The sequence below is a fragment of the Prionailurus bengalensis genome, chromosome C1 (genome assembly GCF_016509475.1).
Source record: "Prionailurus bengalensis isolate Pbe53 chromosome C1, Fcat_Pben_1.1_paternal_pri, whole genome shotgun sequence".
In the NCBI taxonomy this organism is placed as follows: Eukaryota; Metazoa; Chordata; class Mammalia; order Carnivora; family Felidae; genus Prionailurus; species Prionailurus bengalensis.
This window is the reverse complement of record NC_057345.1, coordinates 189,694,193-189,713,512: the sequence shown is the minus strand read 5'-3', so window position 1 is coordinate 189,713,512 and position 19,320 is coordinate 189,694,193. Positions and strand designations below refer to the sequence as shown.

The 19,320-nt window shown below is 38.3% G+C and overlaps 1 protein-coding gene across 1 annotated transcript in view; it reads left to right on the top strand.

Moving 5' to 3' along the window:
• Positions 1-18,343, top strand: part of ICA1L (islet cell autoantigen 1 like) — a 90,766-nt gene extending 72,423 nt beyond the window's left edge. Inside the window, exon 13 of the mRNA XM_043577515.1 lies at positions 15,192-18,343. Within this exon, the coding sequence (XP_043433450.1) occupies positions 15,192-15,307 (116 nt within the window). The 3' untranslated portion in view covers positions 15,308-18,343. The remainder of the gene's footprint in view (positions 1-15,191) is intronic.
• The last annotated feature ends 977 nt before the right edge of the window (positions 18,344-19,320 follow it).

The window sequence follows — 19,320 nt, the reverse complement described above, 5'->3', positions numbered from 1 at the left end:
GCTTTGGGTAGTATCAACATTTTAACAATATTTGTTCTTCCTATCCAGGAGCATGGAATCTTTTTCCATTTTTTTTGTGTCTTCTTCAATTTCTTTCATAAGCTTTCTATACTTTTCAGTGTATAGAGTTTTCACCTCTGGTTAGATTTATTCCTAGGTATTTTATGGCTTTTGGTGCAATTGTAAATGGGATCAACTTCTTGATTTCTCTTTCTGTTGCTTCATTGTTGGTGTATAGGAATGCAACCGATTTCTGTGCATTGATTTTATATCCTGCCACTTTGCTGAATTCATGGATCTGTTCTAGCAGGTTTTTGGCGGAATATTTTGGGCTTTTCATAGAGTGTCATGTAATCTGCAAAGAGTGAAAGTTTGAACCTCCTCCTGGCCGATGTGGATGCCTTTTATTTCTTCGTGCTGTCTGATTACAGAGGCTAAGACTTCCAATAGTATGTTGAATAACAGTGGCAAGAGTGGACATTCCTGTCTTGTTCCTCACCTTAGGGGGAAAGCTCTCAGTTTTTCTCCCTTGAGGATGATATTAGTGTTGGGTCTTTCATATATGGCTTTTATGATCTCGAGGTATGCTCCTTCTATCCCTCCTTTCTTGAGGGTTTTTATCAAGAAAGCATTTTGTCAAATGCTTTCTCTGCATCTATTGAGAGGTCGTATGATTCTTGTCCTTTCTTTTATTGATGTGATGAATCATGTTGTTTGGCGGATATTGAACCAGCCCTTCATCCCAGGTATAAATCCTTGGTTGTGGTGAATAATTTTTTTAATGTATTGTTGGATCCAGTTGACTAATATCTTGTTGAGGATTTTTACATCCATGTTCATCAGGAAAATTGGTCTGTAGTTCTCCTTTCTAGTGGGGTCTCTGTCTGCTTTTGGAATCAAGGTAATGCTGGCTTCATAGAAAGAGTTTGGAAGTTTTCCTTCCATTTCTGTTTTTGGAACACCTTCAAGAGAATAGGTGTTAACTCTTCCTTAAATGGTTGGTAGAATTCCCCTGGAAAGCCATCTGGCCCTGGACTCTTGTGTTTTGGCAGATTTTTGATTACTAATTCGATTTCCTTACTGGTTATGGGTCTGTTCAAATTTGCAATTTCTTCCTGTTTCAGTTTTGGTAGGGTATATGTTTCTAGAAATTTGTCCATTTCTTCCAGATTGCCCATTTTATTGGCATATAATTGCTCATAATATTCTCTTATTATTGATTTTATTTCTGCTGTGTTGGTTGTGATCTCTCCTCTTTCATTCTTCAGTTTATTTACTTGGGTCCTTTCATTTTTCTTTTTGATCAAACTGGCTAGTTGTTTATCAATTTTGTTGATTCCTTCAAAGAACCAGCTTCTGGTTCTTCATTGATCTGTTCTTTGGTGGGTTTTTTTTGTTTGTTTGTTTGTTTCAATAGCATTAATTTCTGCTCTAATCTTTATTATTTCCTGTCTTCTGCTGGTTTTGGATTTTATTTGCTGTTCTTTTTCCAGCTCCTTAAGGCTTAAGGTTAGGTTGTGTATCTGAGATCTTTCTTCCTTCTTTAGGAAGGCCCGGATTGCTATATACTTTCCTCTTATGACCACCTTTGCCTATGACCATCCCAGAGTTTTTGGGTTGTGGTGTTATAATTTTCATTGGCTTCCATGATCTTTTTAATTTCCTCTTTAACTTCTTGGTTAGCCCATTCATTCTTTAGTAGGATGTTCTTCAGTCTCCAAGTATTTGTTATCTTTCCAAATTTTTTCTTGTGGTTGATTTCAATGTTACAGTGTGGTCTGAAAATACACATGGTATGATCTTGATCTTTTTGTACTTGCTAAGGGCTGATTTGTGTCTCAGTATATGGTCTATTATGGAGAATATTCCATGTGCACTGGAGAAGAATGTGTATTCTGCTGCTTTAGGATGAAATGCTCTGAATATACCTGTTGAGTCCATCTGGTCCAGTGTATCATTCAAAGCCATTGTTTCCTTGTTGATTTTTTTTTTAATTTTTTTTTTCAACGTTTATTTATTTTTGGGACAGAGAGAGACAGAGAATGAACAGGGGAGGGGCAGAGAGAGAGGGAGACACAGAATCGGAAACAGGCTCCAGGCCCTGAGCCATCAGCCCAGAGCCTGATGCGGGGCTCGAACTCACAGACCGCGAGATCGTGACCTGGCTGAAGTCGGACGCTTAACCGACTGCGCCACCCAGGCGCCCCTCCTTGTTGATTTTTTAATTAGATGATCTGTCCTTTGCTGCGAGTGGGGTGTTGAAGTCTCCTACTTTTGTGGTATTAGTATTGATGGGTTTCTTTATGTTTGTGATTAATTGATTTATATATTTGGGTGCTCCACATTTGGTGCATAAATGTTTACAATTGTTAGGTCTTCTTGGTGATAGACCCCTTGATTATGATATAATGCCCTTCTGCATCTTGATACAGTCTTTAAAGTCTAGATTGTCTGATATAAGTATGGCTACTCCGGCTTTCTTTTGTTGACCATTAGCATGATAGATGCTTCTCCATCCCCTTATTTTTTTTTATTTTTTATTTAAAAAAAAATTTTTTTTCAACGTTTATTTATTTTTGGGACAGAGAGAGACAGAGCATGAACGGGGGAGGGGCAGAGAGAGAGGGAAACACAGAATCAGAAACAGGCTCCAGGCTCTGAGCCATCAGCCCAGAGCCCGACACGGGGCTCGAACTCACAGACCGCGAGATCGTGACCTGGCTTAAGTCGGACGCTTAACCGACTGCGCCACCCAGGCGCCCCGTCCATCCCCTTATTTTTGATCTGAAAGTGTCTTTAGGTCTAAAGTGGGTCTCTTGTAAACTGCAAGTAGATGGATCTTGTTTTCTTATCAATTCTGTTACCCTGTGTCTTTTGATTGGAGCATTGAGTCCATTGATGTTTACAGTGACTACTGAAAGATATGAATTTATTGCCATTTATGATGCTTGTAGAGTTGGAGTTTCTGGTGGTGTTCTCTGGTCCTTTCTTTTTTTTTTTTTTTTTTAATATATGAAATTTATTGACAAATTGGTTTCCATACAACACCCAGTGCTCATCCCAAAAGGTGCCCTCCTCAATACCCATCACCCACCCTCTCCTCCCTCCCACCCCCCATCAACCCTCAGTTTGTTCTCAGTTTTTAACAGTCTCTTATGCTTTGGCTCTCTCCCACTCTAACCTCTTTTTTTTTTTTCCTTCCCCTCCCCCATGGGTTCCTGTGAAGTTTCTCAGGATCCACATAAGAGTGAAACCATATGGTATCTGTCTTTCTCTGTATGGCTTATTTCACTTAGCATCACACTCTCCAGTTCCATCCACGTTGCTACAAAAGGCCATATTTCATTTTTTCTCATTGCCATGTAGTATTCCATTGTGTATATAAACCACATTTCTTTATCCATCATCAGTTGATGGACATTTAGGCTCTTTCCATAATTTGGCTATTGTTGAGAGTGCTGCTATGAACATTGGGGTACAAGTGGCCCTATGCATCAGTACTCCTGTATCCCTTGGATAAATTCCTAGCAGTGCTATTGCTGGGTCATAGGGTAGGTCTATTTTTAATTTTCTGAGGAACCTCCACACTGCTTTCCAGAGCGACTGCACCACTTTGCATTCCCACCAACAGTGCAAGAGGGTTCCCGTTTCTCCACATCCTCTCCAGCATCTATAGTCTCCTGATTTGTTCATTTTGGCCACTCTGACTGGCGTGAGGTGATACCTGAGTGTGGTTTTGATTTGTATTTCCCTGATAAGGAGCGACGCTGAACATCTTTTCATGTGCCTGTTGGCCATCCGGATGTCTTCTTTAGAGAAGTGTCTATTCATGTTTTCTGCCCATTTCTTCACTGGGTTATTTGTTTTTTGGGTGTGGAGTTTGGTGAGCTCTTTATAGATTTTGGATACTAGCCCTTTGTCCGATATGTCGTTTGCGAATATCTTTTCCCATTCCGTTGGTTGCCTTTTAGTTTTGTTGGTTGTTTCCTTTGCTGTGCAGAAGCTTTTTATCTTCATAAGGTCCCAGTAATTCACTTTTGCTTTTAATTCCCTTGCCTTTGGGGATGTGTCAAGTAAGAAAGTGCTGCGGCTGAGGTCAGAGAGGTCTTTTCCTGCTTTCTCCTCTAGGGTTTTGATGGTTTCCTGTCTCACATTCAGGTCCTTTATCCATTTTGAGTTTATTTTTGTGAATGGTGTAAGAAAGTGGTCTAGTTTCAACCTTCTGCATGTTGCTGTCCAGTTCTCCTAGCACCATTTGTTAAAAAGACTGTCTTTTTTCCATTGGCTCTTCTTCCTGCCTTGTCAAAGATTAGTTGGCCATACATTTGTGGGTCCAATTCTGAAGTATTTATTCTATTCCATTGGTCTATGTGTCTGTTTTTGTGCCAATACCATGCTGTCTTGATGATTACAGCTTTGTAGTAGAGGCTAAAGTCTGGGATTGTGATGCCTCCTGCTTTGGTCTTCTTCAAAATTACTTTGGCTATTCGGGGCCTTTTGTATTTCCATATGAATTTTAGGATTGCTTGTTCTAGCTTCAAGAAGAATGCTGGTGCAATTTTGATTGGGATTGCATTGAATGTGTAGATAGCTTTGTCTAGTATTGACATTTTGACAACATTTATTCTTCCAATCTATGAGCACGGAATGTTTTTCCACTTCTTTATGTCTTCTTCAATTTCCTTCATAAGCTTTCTATAGTTTTCAGCATACAGATCTTTTACATCTTTGGTTAGATTTATTCCTAGGTATTTTATGCTTCTTGGTGCAATTGTGAATGGGAGCAGTGTCTTTATTTGTCTTTCTGTTGCTTCATTTTTATGTATAAGAATGCAACTGATTTCTGTACATTGATTTTGTATCTTGCAACTTTGCTGAATTCATATATCAGTTCTAGCAGACTTTTGGTGGAGTCTATCGGATTTTCCATGCATAATATCATGTCATCTTCAGAAAGTGAAAGCTTGACATCATCATTGCCAGTTTTGATGCCTTTGATTTCCTTTTGTTGTCTGATTGCTGATGCTAGAACTTCCAACACTATGTTAAACAACAGCGGTGAGAGTGGACATCCCTGTCGTATTCCTGATCTCAGGGGAAAAGCTCTCAGTTTTTCCCCATTGAGGATGATATTAGCTGTGGGCTTTTCATAAATGGCTTTTATGATGTTTAAGTATGTTCCTTCTATCCCAACTTTCTCGACGGTTTTTATTAAGAAAGGATGCTGAATTTTGTCAAATACTTTTTCTGCATCGATTGACAGGATCATATGGTTCTTATCTTTTCTTTTATTAATATGATGTATCACGTTGATTGATTTGTGAATGTTGAGCCAGCCCTGCAGCCCAGGAATGAATCCCACTAGATTATGGTGAATAATTCTTTTTATAAACTGTTGAATTCGATTTGCTAGTATCTTGTTGAGAATTTTTGCATCCATAATCATCAGGGATATTGGCCTGTAGTTCTCTTTTTCTGCTGGGTCTCTGTCTGGTTTAGGAATCAAAGTAATACTGGTTTCATAGAATGAGTCTGGAAGTTTTCCTTCCCTTTCTGTTTTTTGGAATAGCTTGAGAAGGATAGGTATTATCTCTGCTTTAAATGTCTGGTAGAACTCCCCTGGGAAGCCATCTGGTCCTGGACTTTTATTTGTTGGGAGATTTTTGAGAACTGATTGAATTTCTTCACTGGTTATGGGTCTGTTCAAGCTTTCTATTTCCTCCTGTTTGAGTTTTGGAAGTGCATGGGTGCTTAGGAATTTGTCCACTTCTTCCAGGTTGTCCAGTTTGTTGGCATATAATTTTTCATAGTATTCTCTGGTAATTGCTTGTATTTCTGAGGGATTGGTTGTAATAATTCCATTTTCATTCATGATTTTATCTATTTGGGTCATTTCCCTTTTCTTTTTGAGAAGCCTGGCTAGAGGTTTATCAATTTTCGTTTATTTTTTCAAAAAACCAACTCTTGGTTTCATTGATCTGCTCTACAGTTTTTTTAGATTCTATATTGTTTATTTATGCTCTAATCTTTATTATTTCTCTTGCTCGGTTTGGGGTGTCTTTGCTGCGCTGCTTCTATTTCCTTTAGGTGTGCTGTTAGATTTTGTATTTGGGATTTTTCTTGTTTCTTGAGATACGCCTGGATTGCAATGTATTTTCCTCTCAGGACTGCCTTTGCTGCATCCCAAAGTGTTTGGATTGTTATATTTTCATTTTTGTTTGTTTCCATATATTTTTAAATTTTTCTCTAATTGCCTGGTTGACCCATTCATTTTTTTTTTTCCCATTCATTCTTTAGTACGGTGTTCTTTAACCTCCATGCTTTTGGAGGTTTTCCAGACTTTTTCCTGTGGTTGATTTCAAGCTTCATAGCATTGTGGTCTGAAAGTATGCATGGTATGATCTCAATTCTTGTATACTTATGAAGGGCTGTTTTGTGACCCAGTATGTGATCTGTCTTGGAGAATGTTCCATGTGCACTCGAGAAGAAAGTATATTCTGTTGCTTTGGGATGCAAAGTTCTAAATATATCTGTCAAGTCCATCTGATCCAATGTATCATTCAGGCCCCTTGTTTCTTTATTGATCCTGTGTCTAGAAGATTTATCCATTGTTGTAAGTGGAGTATTAACATCCCCTGCAATTACCACATTCTTGTCAATAAGGTGCTTATGTTTGTGAGTAATTGTTTTATATATTTGGGGGCTCCCATATTCGGCACATAGACATTTATAATTGTTAGTTCTTGATGGATAGACCGTGTGATTATTATATAATGCCCTTCTTCATCTCTTGTTACAGCCTCTAACTTAAAGTCTAGTTTGTCTGATATAAGTATGGCTACTCCAGCTTTCTTTTGACTTCCAGTAGCATGATAAATAGTTCTCCATCCCCTCACTTTCAATCTGAAAGTTCCTCAGGTCTAAAATGAGTCTCTTGTAGACAGCAAATAGATGGGTCTTGGGTTTTTTTTTTTATCCATTCTGATACCCTGTGTCTTTTGGTTGGCGCATTTAGTCCATTTACATTCAGTGTTATTATAGAAAGATACGGGTTTAGAGTCATTGTGATGTCTGTAGGTTTCATGCTTGTAGCAATGTTTCTGGTACTTTGTCTCACAGGATCCCCCTTAGGATCTCTTGTAGGGCTGGTTTAGTGGTGATAAATTCCTTAGTTTTTGTTTGTTTGGGAAGACCTTTATATGTCCTTCTATTCTAAATGACAGATTTGCTGGATAGAGGATTCTCGGCTGCATATTTTTTCTGTTCATCACATTGAAGATTTCCTGCCATTCCTTTCTGGCCTGTCAAGTTTCAGTAGAGAGATCCGTCACGAGTCTTATCGGTCTCCCTTTATATGTTAGAGCACGTTTATCCCTAGCTGCTTTCAGAATTTTCTCTTTATCCTGTGTTTTGCCAGTTTCACTATGGTATGTCATGCAGAAGATCAGTTCAAGTTACGTCTGAAGGGAGTTCTCTGTGCCTCTTGGCTTTCAATGCCTTTTTCCTTCCCCAAATGAGGGAAGTTCTCAGCTATTATTTCTTCAAGTACACCTTCAGCACCTTTCCCTCTCTCTTACTCCTCTGGAATACCAATTATGTGTAGATTATTTCTCTTTAGGCCTCACTTAGTTCTCTAATTTTCCCCTCATACTCCTGGATTTTTTTTTATCTTTTTCTCAGCTTCTTTTTCCATAATTTTATCTTCTAGTTCCCCTATTCTCTCCTCTGCCTCTTCAATCCGAGCCGTGGTCGTCTCCATTTTATTTTGCCACTCATTTATATCATCTTTTAGCTCCTCCTGGCTGTTCCTCAGTCCTTTGATCTCTGTAGCAATAGATTCTCTGCTGTCCTTTATACTGTTTTCAAGCCCAGCGATTAACTTTATGACTATTATTCTAAATTTGCTTTCTGTTATATTGTTTGAATCCTTTATGATCAGTTCATTAGCTGTTGTTATTTCCTAGAAGTTTGTTTGAGGGTAATTCTTCCATTTCATCTTTTTGGATAGTCCCTGGAGTGGTGCAGAACTGCAGGGCACTTCTCCTATTCTGTCTTGAATAACTTGCGTTGGTGGGCGGGGCTGCAGTCAGACCTGATGTCTGCCCCCAGCCCACCTCTGGGGCCACCGTCAGACTTGTGTGTACCTTCTCTTCCCCTCTCCTAGGGGCAAGATTCACTGTGGGGTGGGGTTGCGTGGCCTGTCTGGGCTACTTGTGTACTGCCAGGCTTGTGGTGCTGGGGATCTGGCGTATTAGCTGGGGTGGATTGGCAAGGTGCACAGGGGCAGGAGGCGCAGGCTCAGCTTGCTTTTCCTTTGGAGATCCGCTTAGGGAGGGGCCCTGCGGCACCGGGAGGGAGTCAGACCTGCTACCGGAGGGATGGATCCGCAGCAGCACAGCGTTGGGTGTTTGCGCAGTAAAAGCAAGTTCCCTGACAGGAACTGGTTCCCTTTGTGGCTTTGGCCGGGGGATGGGCGAGGGAGATGGCGCTGGCGAGCGTCTTTGTTCCCCGCCAAGCTTCGTTCTGTTGTCGAGGGCTCAACAACTCTCCCTCCCGTTGTCCTCCATCCCTCCCGCCCTCCGAGTAGATCTGTTAAGTTATAACCTTCCAGATGTTAAGTCCCGCTTGCTGTCAGAACACACTCCATCCGGCCCCTCCGTTTTTGCAAGCCAGACTCGGGGTCTCTGCTTTGGGGGTGGGCCACCTTCCGCCCCGGCTCCCTCCCGCCAGTCAGTGTAGCGCACACTGCCTCTCCGCCCTTCCTACCCTCTTCTGTGGACCTCTTGTCTACACTTGGTTCTGGAGAATCCGTTCTGTTAGTCTTCTGGCAATTTTCTGGGTTATTTAAGCAGGTGTGGGTGGAATCTAAGTGATCTGCAGGATGCGGTGAGCCCAGCATCCTCCTACACCGCCATCTTCCCAGAAGCCCCCTGGGAAAAAATATTTTTAATAAAAAGTAAAAATAAAAATGAATTTTTTTCTCTTTCTATATTCAAGAAAAAGAAACTAAAAAAACAAAAAAGAGAAAAAAAATTGTTTGAAAATTTGAAAAAGTGAATACTTTTAGTGTACTGTAGTAGACTAAAAGAAAGTGATGGAAATAGAATTTGAAAAAAATTTAAATAAAGAGAAAAATGTAGTAAAAAAATTAAAGAAAAATATTTTTAATAGAAATTGAAAGTAAAAATGAAGTTTTTCACTTTCTGCATTCAAGAAAAAGAAAAATGAAAAAGAAAAAAAAACAAGGAAATCGTTTGCAAATTTGAAAAGGTGAATACACTGAAGTAGGCTAAAACAGAATGATGGAAGTAAGATAGAATTTGAAAAAATTTACACAAAAGTAAAAAATATAGTAAAAAAATTTTTAATAAGTGAAAATAAAAATGATTTTCTTCTTTCTGTATTCAAGAAAAAGAATAGTGTAAAAGAGAAAAGAAAAAAGAAAACGAAAGAAAATTGAATAGATGGACCTCCTAACATATTGAAATAGGACTGAAATTACTTCGTTTTTCCCCTAGAAGTCAGACTATGTAGCACTTCATAGTCATAAACTAAGTAGGCTGTGAGACTTGTGTTCTTGAAGGGCGAGGTTGGCCCAGTTGGGCAGGGCTCAGTGTAACAGCTTTGTTCCCCACTAGATGGCACTCTAGTCCACTGGGGCTGACTGCTGCAGCGCTCGTAGGCCATATGTGCATGCACGGGAGCGGTGAAAATGGCATCACCCAGCTACCTAGTCTCTAGTATGGGAACTCCATTCTCTCCTATCAGCAATCGTGCACTGTCCTCTGTCTTCAGCTTTCGACCACTCGCTGCTGCTTCACTGTCCATGACCAAGCAGTACCCCTCTCCCGCGTCTTGTCTCAGATGCAGCTGTTTTCCCCGGTCCCTTACTTCTGAAGGACTGTGGCTTTGACCCGTTCTGTCCCTCTGCGAGAGGGTCTCACTGAACAATGGCTGAATGCCAGCTCCACCCAGGAACGCCTGCTGGACCCTCCTCCTACCAGTGCCCCAAGACTGTGGCCAGCCCGCCCCAGAAAAAGTTCGTGAGATAGTGTAGCAGCAGCTTTTCAGGGATTATGGAAAATCACAACACACATCTGATACCAGGCTTCACACTTAACGACCTTGTTCCAGCACCAGCAAATGGCTGTTTTCTGGGGTCTGTTGGGACCAGGTGGCTTCAACAGTCTCTACCAATTGTCCTTCCAGCAGTGGATCTGCTTTTCTCCATGTGGCCCAAGAACCTCCTGGACCCCACTCTGTTCCTAGGGATTCCCCCTTCCCACCAGAGCACCGCCAGGTATCAAGCTGCAGAATTTCAGCCTTTGCACTCCCCTTGTTTACCGTCTTAATGGGATTTAAACCCTCTCCTTTCTCTTTTCTCCCTTTTTAGTTTAGTCCCTGTGGCTGTTTCAATTTTCCACTTTGTCTCCAGCTGCTTTTGGGGAGGGATGCTTTTCCCATATTCTCCCCCACCCCAGTCTCCGTCCTCTCTACACCTGCAAAGGTGGCTCCCTGCCCACCACCAGCTTCTCTCTTCCCAAGTTCACCTCTACACACCACATACCTGCTGAATTCTGTGGTTCAGGTTGTGCAGATTATTGTGTTAATCCTCCAATCAGTTTTCTAGGTGTGTAGGATGGTTTAGTATTGGTCTGGCGCATTTCACGGACACGAGACACACAAAAAATTTCCATGCTTTTCCTGTATACCACATCTTCTTTATCCATTTATCTATTGATAAACACATGGAGTGCTTCCGTAATTTGGCTATTATAAATAATGCTACAGTAAACATAGAGATACATACATCTTTTGGGCTTAGTTTTTTCATTATTTGGGTAAATACCCATTAGTGGGATCATCTGATTAATTTTTTGAGGAACCTCCACAGTGGCTGCACCAATATGCATTCCTACCAACAGTGTGCCAGAGTTCCTTTTTCTCTACATCTTCACCAACCCTTGTTGTTTCATGTGTTTTTGATTTTAGTCATCCTGACAGTTAGGAGGTGATATCTCATTGTGGTTTTGATTTGCATTTCCATGATGATGACTGATGTTGAGCATCTCTTCATGTGTCTGTTGACCATCTGGATGTCTTTGGAACAATCTGTTCATGCCTTCTGCCTATTTAAAAAAATATATTTATTTTTGAGAGAGAGAAGGGAGGGACCAGTGGGGGAGGGAGGTGTAGAGAGAAAGGGGGATAGAGGATCCGAAGTGGGCTCTGCACAGACAACAGAGAGCCTAATGTGGGGCTCGAATGCACGAACCGTGAGATCATGACCTGAGCTGAAGGCAGCCGCTTAACCGACCCAGCCACTCAGGCGCCCCTCTTCTGCCCATTTTTAATTGGATTATTTATTCTTTGGGTGTTGATTTGTATAAGTTCTTTTCGTATTTTGGATACTAGCCCTTCATTTATCTTTTCCTATTCAGTAGGTTGTCTTTCTCTTTTGTTGATTGTTTCCTTTGTTGTTCAGAAGCTTTTTAACTTTGATATTGTCTTAATTGTTTATATTTGCTTTTGTTTCCCTTTCCTCAGGAGACATAGCTAGAATGACCAATGTCAGAGAAATGACTGCCCATGCTCTCTTCTAGGATTTTTATTGCTTTAAGTCTCACATTTAGGTCTTTAATCCATTTGAGTTTATTTTTGTGTATGGTACGAAGGTGGTACGGTTTTCCCAGCCCATTTGTTGAAGAGATTTTTTTCCCATTGCATATTCTTGCCCCTTTATCATAGACTAATGAACCATATAACTGTGGATTTATTTCTGGGTTCTCTGTTATGTTCCATTGATCTATGTGTTTCTTGGTGTGCCAGTACCATACTGTTTTTTCTTTTTTTTGTACCATATTGTTTTGATTACTACAGTTTTGTAATATATCTTGAAATCTGAGATTGTGGTGTCTCCAGTTTTGTTCTTCTTTTTCAAAATTGCTTTGGCTATTCAGGATCTTTGGTGGTTCTGTGCAAATTTAGGATTATTTGTTCTCAGTTCAGTTAAAACTGCTGTTGGTATTTTGATAGGGATTGCATTAGGTTTCTTTGTGTAGTATGGACATTTAACAGTGTTTGTTCTCCCAGTCCATGAGCATCTGTCCATTTATTTGTGTCATCTTCAATTTCTTTCATCAGTGTGTTATAATTTCCAGAGTACAGCTTTTGACATCCTTGGTTAAGTTTATTCCTGAGAATTTTATCATTTTTGGTGTAATTGTAAATGGGATTATTTTCTTAATTTCACTTTTTGCTGCTTCATTATTAGTGTATAGAAATGAAATGGATTTCTATACATTGATTTTGTGTCCTGCAACTTTAATACATTTGTCAGTTCTAGTACTTTTTTGGTGGAGTCTTTTGGGTTTTTTCTATATATAATCATGTCATCTACAAATAGTGGCAGTTTGACTTCTTCCTTACCAGTTTGGATGCCTTTTATTTCTTTATGTTGACCAATTGCTGTGGCTAGGACTTCCAGTACTATGTTGAATAAATGTGGTAAGAGTAGGCATCCTTATCTTGTTCTTGACCTTAAAGGAAAAGCTCTCAGTTTTCACAATTGAATATGAGGTTAGCTATGGGTTTTTTTATATAAGGGCTTTATTATGTTGAGTTATATTCCCTCTAGACCTACTTTGTTGAGGGTTTTTATCCTGAATGGATATTGTACTTACTTTGTCACATGCTTTTTCTGCATCTGTTGAAATGACCATCTGGTGTTTATCCTTTTTCTTATTGATGTGATGTATCTCATCGATTGATTTACAAATAATGAACCACCTTGCATTCCAGGAATAAATCCCACTTGATCATGGTGAATGATTTTTTTTTTAATGTATGGTTGGATTCAGTTTGCTAGTGTTTTGTTGAGGATTTTTGCGTCTATATTGAGAGATATTGGCCTGTAGTTCTCTTTTTTTGTGTTTTCTTTATCATGTATATCACATATACATGAATTTACAAATGCACGTAATGAATTTAGAAGTTTTCCTTCCTCTTGTACTTTTTGGAATAGTTTGGGAAGGATAGGTATTAACGCTTTTTTAAATGTTTGGTAGAATTTGCCAGTGAAGGTATCCGGTCTGGGGATTTTTTTTTTTTTTAATTACTGATTCAATTTCATTGCTGTTAATTGGTCTGTTCAAATTTTCTATTTCCTCTGATTCAGTTTTGGGAGATATGTTTCTGTGAATTTATCCATTTCTTCTAGGTTGTCCAATTTTTTGGCATATAACTTTTCATAATATTCTCTTATCCTTTCTGTGGTGTTATTTCTCCTCTTTCAGTTCTGATTTTGAGTCCTTTTTTTTTTTTTTAATGAGTCTGGCTAAAGGTTTATCAATTTTATGATCTTTTCAAAGAACCAGCTCCCAGTTTGATCTGTTTTATTGGGATTTTTTAGTTTCTCTTTTATTTCCACTCTAATCTTTATTTCCTTCTATTGGTTTTGGGTTTCGTTTCTTCTTCATTTTCTAGCTCCTTTACATGTAAGATTAGGTTGTTTGAAAATTTTCTTGCTTCTTGAGGTAGGTCTGTATTGCTCTTTTCCAGGATACTTATTAATAATGGGCCCCTTGTTCACTCTCAGGTATCCTAGTTTAATGATAAATTATTACTACTTTACAGATGAGTAAATAAGAGCCCTTGAGGTTAAATGACTTGCCATAATTACTTATTAGTAGGTAGTGTGCTGAGGACTCAAGGCCAGAACTGACACTAACTTGGGAGTTTTCTAGAAATAGAAGTGGACATAAACAGAAGCCTTTCACTCTGTCCTTATCTTTGAGGAATAGGATCCTCCACAGTCCAAACTACAGTCCACTGGTTTGTGGAAAGTGGGAACCATGTTTGTAAAAGAGGGTTGCCCTAGACTCTTCTGCATATGATTTCTTTCCATTCTTTTCTCACTGAGTCACTCATTTCATATCTAGGTTTTCATATTGTCCCCTGGGTCTTAACTCTGCTACTGGACCCCTTGACCTTCAAGAGCGTAGCCTTCTGAGATGACTCACTTGTGTGCCAATGTGCATTCTTTTTCTAGTCTCAGCCTTGAGTCTAAATGTATATCCTTGAAATATTTGCCCCAGTACAACCTGTAGACTATTGATATATATGGTTTTCTAGTCTCCACAGAGAGGTAAGAGGGAATTGGTTAACAGAAAGTTGTACCTGAACACAATCCACTCTATAAGATGTTCATCAAGAATTTGTAAAGTGCACATGGAAAAGACAAAGGGAACTGCTGTAATCCAAAATAGGAACTGTTGGGTATGTTAATGTAATAGGATCGGAAGGATTTTCTTCCCCTTATGTTTAATATTTCAGTATTTTATCATGTAGATTTTTAAAACACATTTACAAATGTAATGTTCCTACTTTGTAGGAACAAATGTTACTTTTACTTTTCAACCTTACCTGAGAGACTTCTATAAACTATCTCAGTTGTTTCTTTTTTTTTTATTTTTGAGAGAGACAGACAGAATGTGAGTGAGGGAGGGGCAGAGAGAGAGGGAGACACAGAATCCCAAGCAGGCTCCAGGTTCTGAGCTGTCAGCACAGAGCCTGACATGGGGCTCAAACTCATGAACTGTGAAATCATGACCTGAGCTGAAGTTGGACACCTAACCAACTAAGTCACCCACGTGTCCATCTCAGTGTTTCTAAGAAGCCTTTACTACCACCTGCCTTTTTTACTTTTTTTTAATTGAAAAAAAATCTTTTTAATTTTATTTTTTGAGAGAGAGGGAGGGAGAGAGAGAGAGAGAGAGAGAACGAGCGGGGGAGGGGCAGAGAGAGGGAGACACAGACTCCAAAGCAAGCTCCAGGCTCTGAGTTGTCAGTACAGAGCCTGAACATGGGGCTCGAACCCATGAACCATGGGATCATGACCTGAGCTGAGTCAGACGCTCAACCGACTGAGCCACCCAGGCGCCTCATTTGCCTTTTCACTTTTAGTCATTTCTCAGAGCAACATGAAAATACTTACATATAAGGTCCCCAGCAAAGCACAAGGTACCTGCATTCACGTCTCAGAATTACCAAGGAGATGTAATTAATAGTTGATTCTTGTCAGTTGTCTTAAATTTTTGTATTCAGAAGAAGCATCTACTTTAAAATCATGTAAATGGTAATGTGATTTTAAAAATATGAGACTCTTCATTGTGTTTTTTCTTCTTTAATAGCTCCCAGCAGTGGTAACCAAGACATGTCAGCCTGGTTCAATCTATTTGCAGACTTGGATCCACTTTCAAACCCAGATGCTATTGGACACTCAGATGATGAACTTCTTAATGCTTGATTGAAATTATGTGGCCTTGAGACATCAGTTTTACAACATACTGCCTTTGTGGAAAGGAGTTTATATTGTAACACATACACAAAAGCATCGTGTTTGTGGATATAACACTTTTTAGCCAACTTTAAACAGATGGTAAGGACTACATCTGAATAGATTAAGTATCTCTTTAATATCTTGGATCTGCAGCTATCTTGATAATATGTTGAAAATATTACAAACTATTGAGTGTGAAATGGATATCAAAATTTGTTTCAAGATAACAGGAAGGAATAATTCTGTAAATAAGGAGTTGGGCTTTTTTCTTTGGAAAGCCTTTTATGTTCAAGTTGCCTTGCTGACTGTGAGACTTCTATATGTGGATAAAGACAGCATGTAAATTGGGTTGTGATTTGGGGTTGGTTTTTAAATAAAACCGTAGCAGGGGGAGTTTTCTGTTGTGGAAAATAGCACTAGAACCAGACTAGTTTTGTTTTTAGCTAGAAAAGTAGATTAAGATTTGAGAACTCAATTTGCTTTCATGAAATCACAGAGAACTTGGTGGTTTTCTCCACCTGGGGGCTAAAATGTAGTATTAGTTTTTTTCCTTCATACAGAATCATGGACACCCCTCAATTCCATGATTGAATTTTCATAGGGAAGTAGCAGGATGATTTGTTTGCTAAATCCATCCTCTGTAGAAACATAACCCATCTCCTAAGCCACAAGAATGTCTAGTAACATTCAAGACATTGTACAGGTGTCTCCGGGCCTAGTTGCTTTTTTTTTTTTTTTTACACATTGCTACTGTAATATACAGTATTCATATTCTTTTTGAAAAGAAAACAAGGGGAGGACAATCCCTAAGCAAGTGGCAATAGTATTCCTGAAATTACCCAGAAACTTCTTTCTGAATGAGGGAAAAATGCTAAACAACTTATCCTTATACATGTAAGGGTACATCTATCCTTACACATTCACTTACAATCTTTTTCTTGACATGATTTAACCAAGATTTTCTGGCCATCATAGAAGGCTCTACATGATCAGTAAGAACTGGTCTTATTTTTCCACTTTTTTCCTTTTTGTGGGTGACATCATCTGAGGCTCTGATTACTATGGAAAAACTGTTATCCTTACTGGAGGGAAGTTAGTGTAAGCTAATGAACACATAGCCACTGTATAAATGTGTCAGTCAATATCCTGTTCTTTTTTCTTGCCCACCCTCTGTTTTGAGACAATTTCTTCAGAATAAGAAATTCTTATTTTTGACATCCAGTTCATTGCATCTCCATAAGGAAACATTTTAACTAAGTTGTTCACAGCAGTTTCCATGTGCTCCTAGTTTTAAACAAGCTTATTGATTGTTTACAAAAGAATGGATTGTAATGTCTGAGTCACTGTATATAGAAGAAACAGGGTGGGTAAAGTGCCATCCACCTCCATGCATAGCATTCTGGCCTAGCTACAATCTGAACCACCCAGGAGCTCTCCAGAAAATCGCTACTATGTTGCAATACTGCAGAGGCTGGAAAGACCTTACCTGAGGATCAGAAACATGGACTCAGGAAAAGATTATGTAATCTTTTCATGCTTATTTCCATTTTTTTATTTGGTTATCCTTTCAGAAGGATTTCTTTTATTCAGTAAAATTCTCCAGAATGCACTAGTGCTGTTAGTGTTCTGCCAAATTCAATCACCAAGGGTCGTGATTCATAATCATAATTTAAATTCTATGCCTATGGTGACTCTATGCTCTCAACTTTACTTCCAGAAATTGCTAACTTTATATCATGAGTTTGTGCCATTTGTCTTTAACTAATTTCCTTTCACTAATGCATTAGTTCAGAAATAATTTGTGTATTTCCTTCACATGCACATTATCTTGTATAAACAAAGACACCTCACCAAAGAGGAAAACCACTGGTTTCGCCAAGCCAGAACCTGAATCTCAGACTATAAATGTGTACAGATAATGACTTCAATTTTCAAAGAAAGAACAAAAGTCCTCAAAAAAAAAAAAAAAAACCCTCACACACAATAGATCTTATTCAGTTCTGAGATTCTCTTAAAATTTTTTCTCTCAATACAGAGTGTGTGTTTGTTCCTTTAACCCAAAAGTAACATTAACTGGCTTAGCAAGTTCAGTTATAATTTCAACAAATCTAACAACTCCATTTTTGAAGAGCACATTGAAAACTTTGTTATTAAAATGAAGGTAACCATATTTTTTTCAGTATTAATTATTTGAAGTTCAGTCATTACAGGCCAGAAGCAGAAATCTGGCTATATTACACCTACATTGCTAATAAAGGAAACAAACCACATATTTAGTAGGGAGTGAAAGGAAGGACAGGATAGACATAGAATACACAGGTGATCAGTTGCTATTTGCCTAAATCTAGATCAAACATTCAATAAGAAGTAAATTAATTAACCTTAACCAAAGGTAAGCTGAGAACTCTCTCAAAGTAAATGTATCGTTTTTATATTAAATGGGGGAAAATAATATCTCCTACTTTTTAATTCCAAAGAAGAATGCATTTAACTTTTGAAAAGCCCTGAAGAACTAAAACTTGTCTAATCTTTCTTACAACCACTTTACAAATTAGACAGGAATACCAGGGCATATTAAGATCAGATTGATGTAACTTTGTATTTTTTTGAAATCTTTCATTAATTGTAAAACATAGCTCTGATATGGTTAGAAACAAACTGTATTGTAAAAAATAGGTTTCAGTATTTGCACAATGAAAAGTGTTTGCATTTCAACTATAGATATTTATTTCACGTAACTATCTTTATAGACCATCTGGAAATGTAGAGGTCTTTACAGCTTAAGAACAAAAGGAAGTTTGTGCTCTATTTTACTGAGCCTCTTTTAATAGAGATTACAAGATGGCATAAAACAAAAAAGTTTATTTCCTGAAATATTCAACACAAACACAATTATTGTTAACCTATTCAAAAATTTAGGTTTTACCTCAGGACCATAGTAGTAAAAAGGTAGTTTGAATTGCTATAGATAACACAAAATGAAAATAAAACCAAGGCAATTAATATCTTTGTGAGACTGATTCTTTTTAACTTCATTACAGAAGGGACTTTGTAAGATATGGGAAATAACAGAATGTGTATTTTTTGTGTGTAAATACACTCAGTAACAAAATACAAACCATAAAAATATCAAAATTTTGAGCCTAGAAACAGCCAATGAAATATAAGCATAGTATTTAACCTGAATTGCTGAAGGCAGGAATAAAAAGAAGAAAGGCAGTACTGATCTAATTTATTTCAGTTTTCCACAGTATTGGCAGGGCCCTGTGTTTTCTTTGAGTAATGAAGCCAGCCCAAGAATCTTGGGATACTGAAATTAAATTATGAAGGAAAAACAAATTTTAAATATTAATTCAGCAGTACTGAAAGTAATGCACTTAAAACATACAATGGTAAATTGTTTAAATATGGCAATGAAAACCTATGGAACAGGATGAGTCACATCAATATGCCAAGCTTTAATAAAATATCTCATTTTTATGTGCCATTTAAAAAGACTAAAAAGTTGAATTAAAAACTATCCTTGGTGGGGCATCTGGGTGGCTCAGTCAGTTAAGCATCTGACTCTTGATTTCAGCTCAGGTCATGATTTCATGGGTTTGAGCCCCACATCTGGCTCCATGCTGGCAGTGCGGAGCCTGCTTGGGATTGTCTCTGTCCCTACCCTACTCTCTCTCAAAATAAGTAAACTTAAAGAAAACCAAAAACTGTTCTTGGCATTTAAAGTCAAAACATGGTTCTTCACTCAATGGTATAAATAAATGATCAAAGTCCAAAAAGTAAATACCAAAAGGAGAGATCCTGGTGGTGGTAATACATAAGATTTTGAAGTGCATGTTTTTAAAGAAAAAAAAGTTTGCTTTTTCCTCACATCAAAGTAATATCCATTCATTTAAGAAAAATCATCTACAGCCCTACCATCCAGAAATAACAACTATGGACATTATATACTGATATTTTATAGTGCATTTGGGCTCACA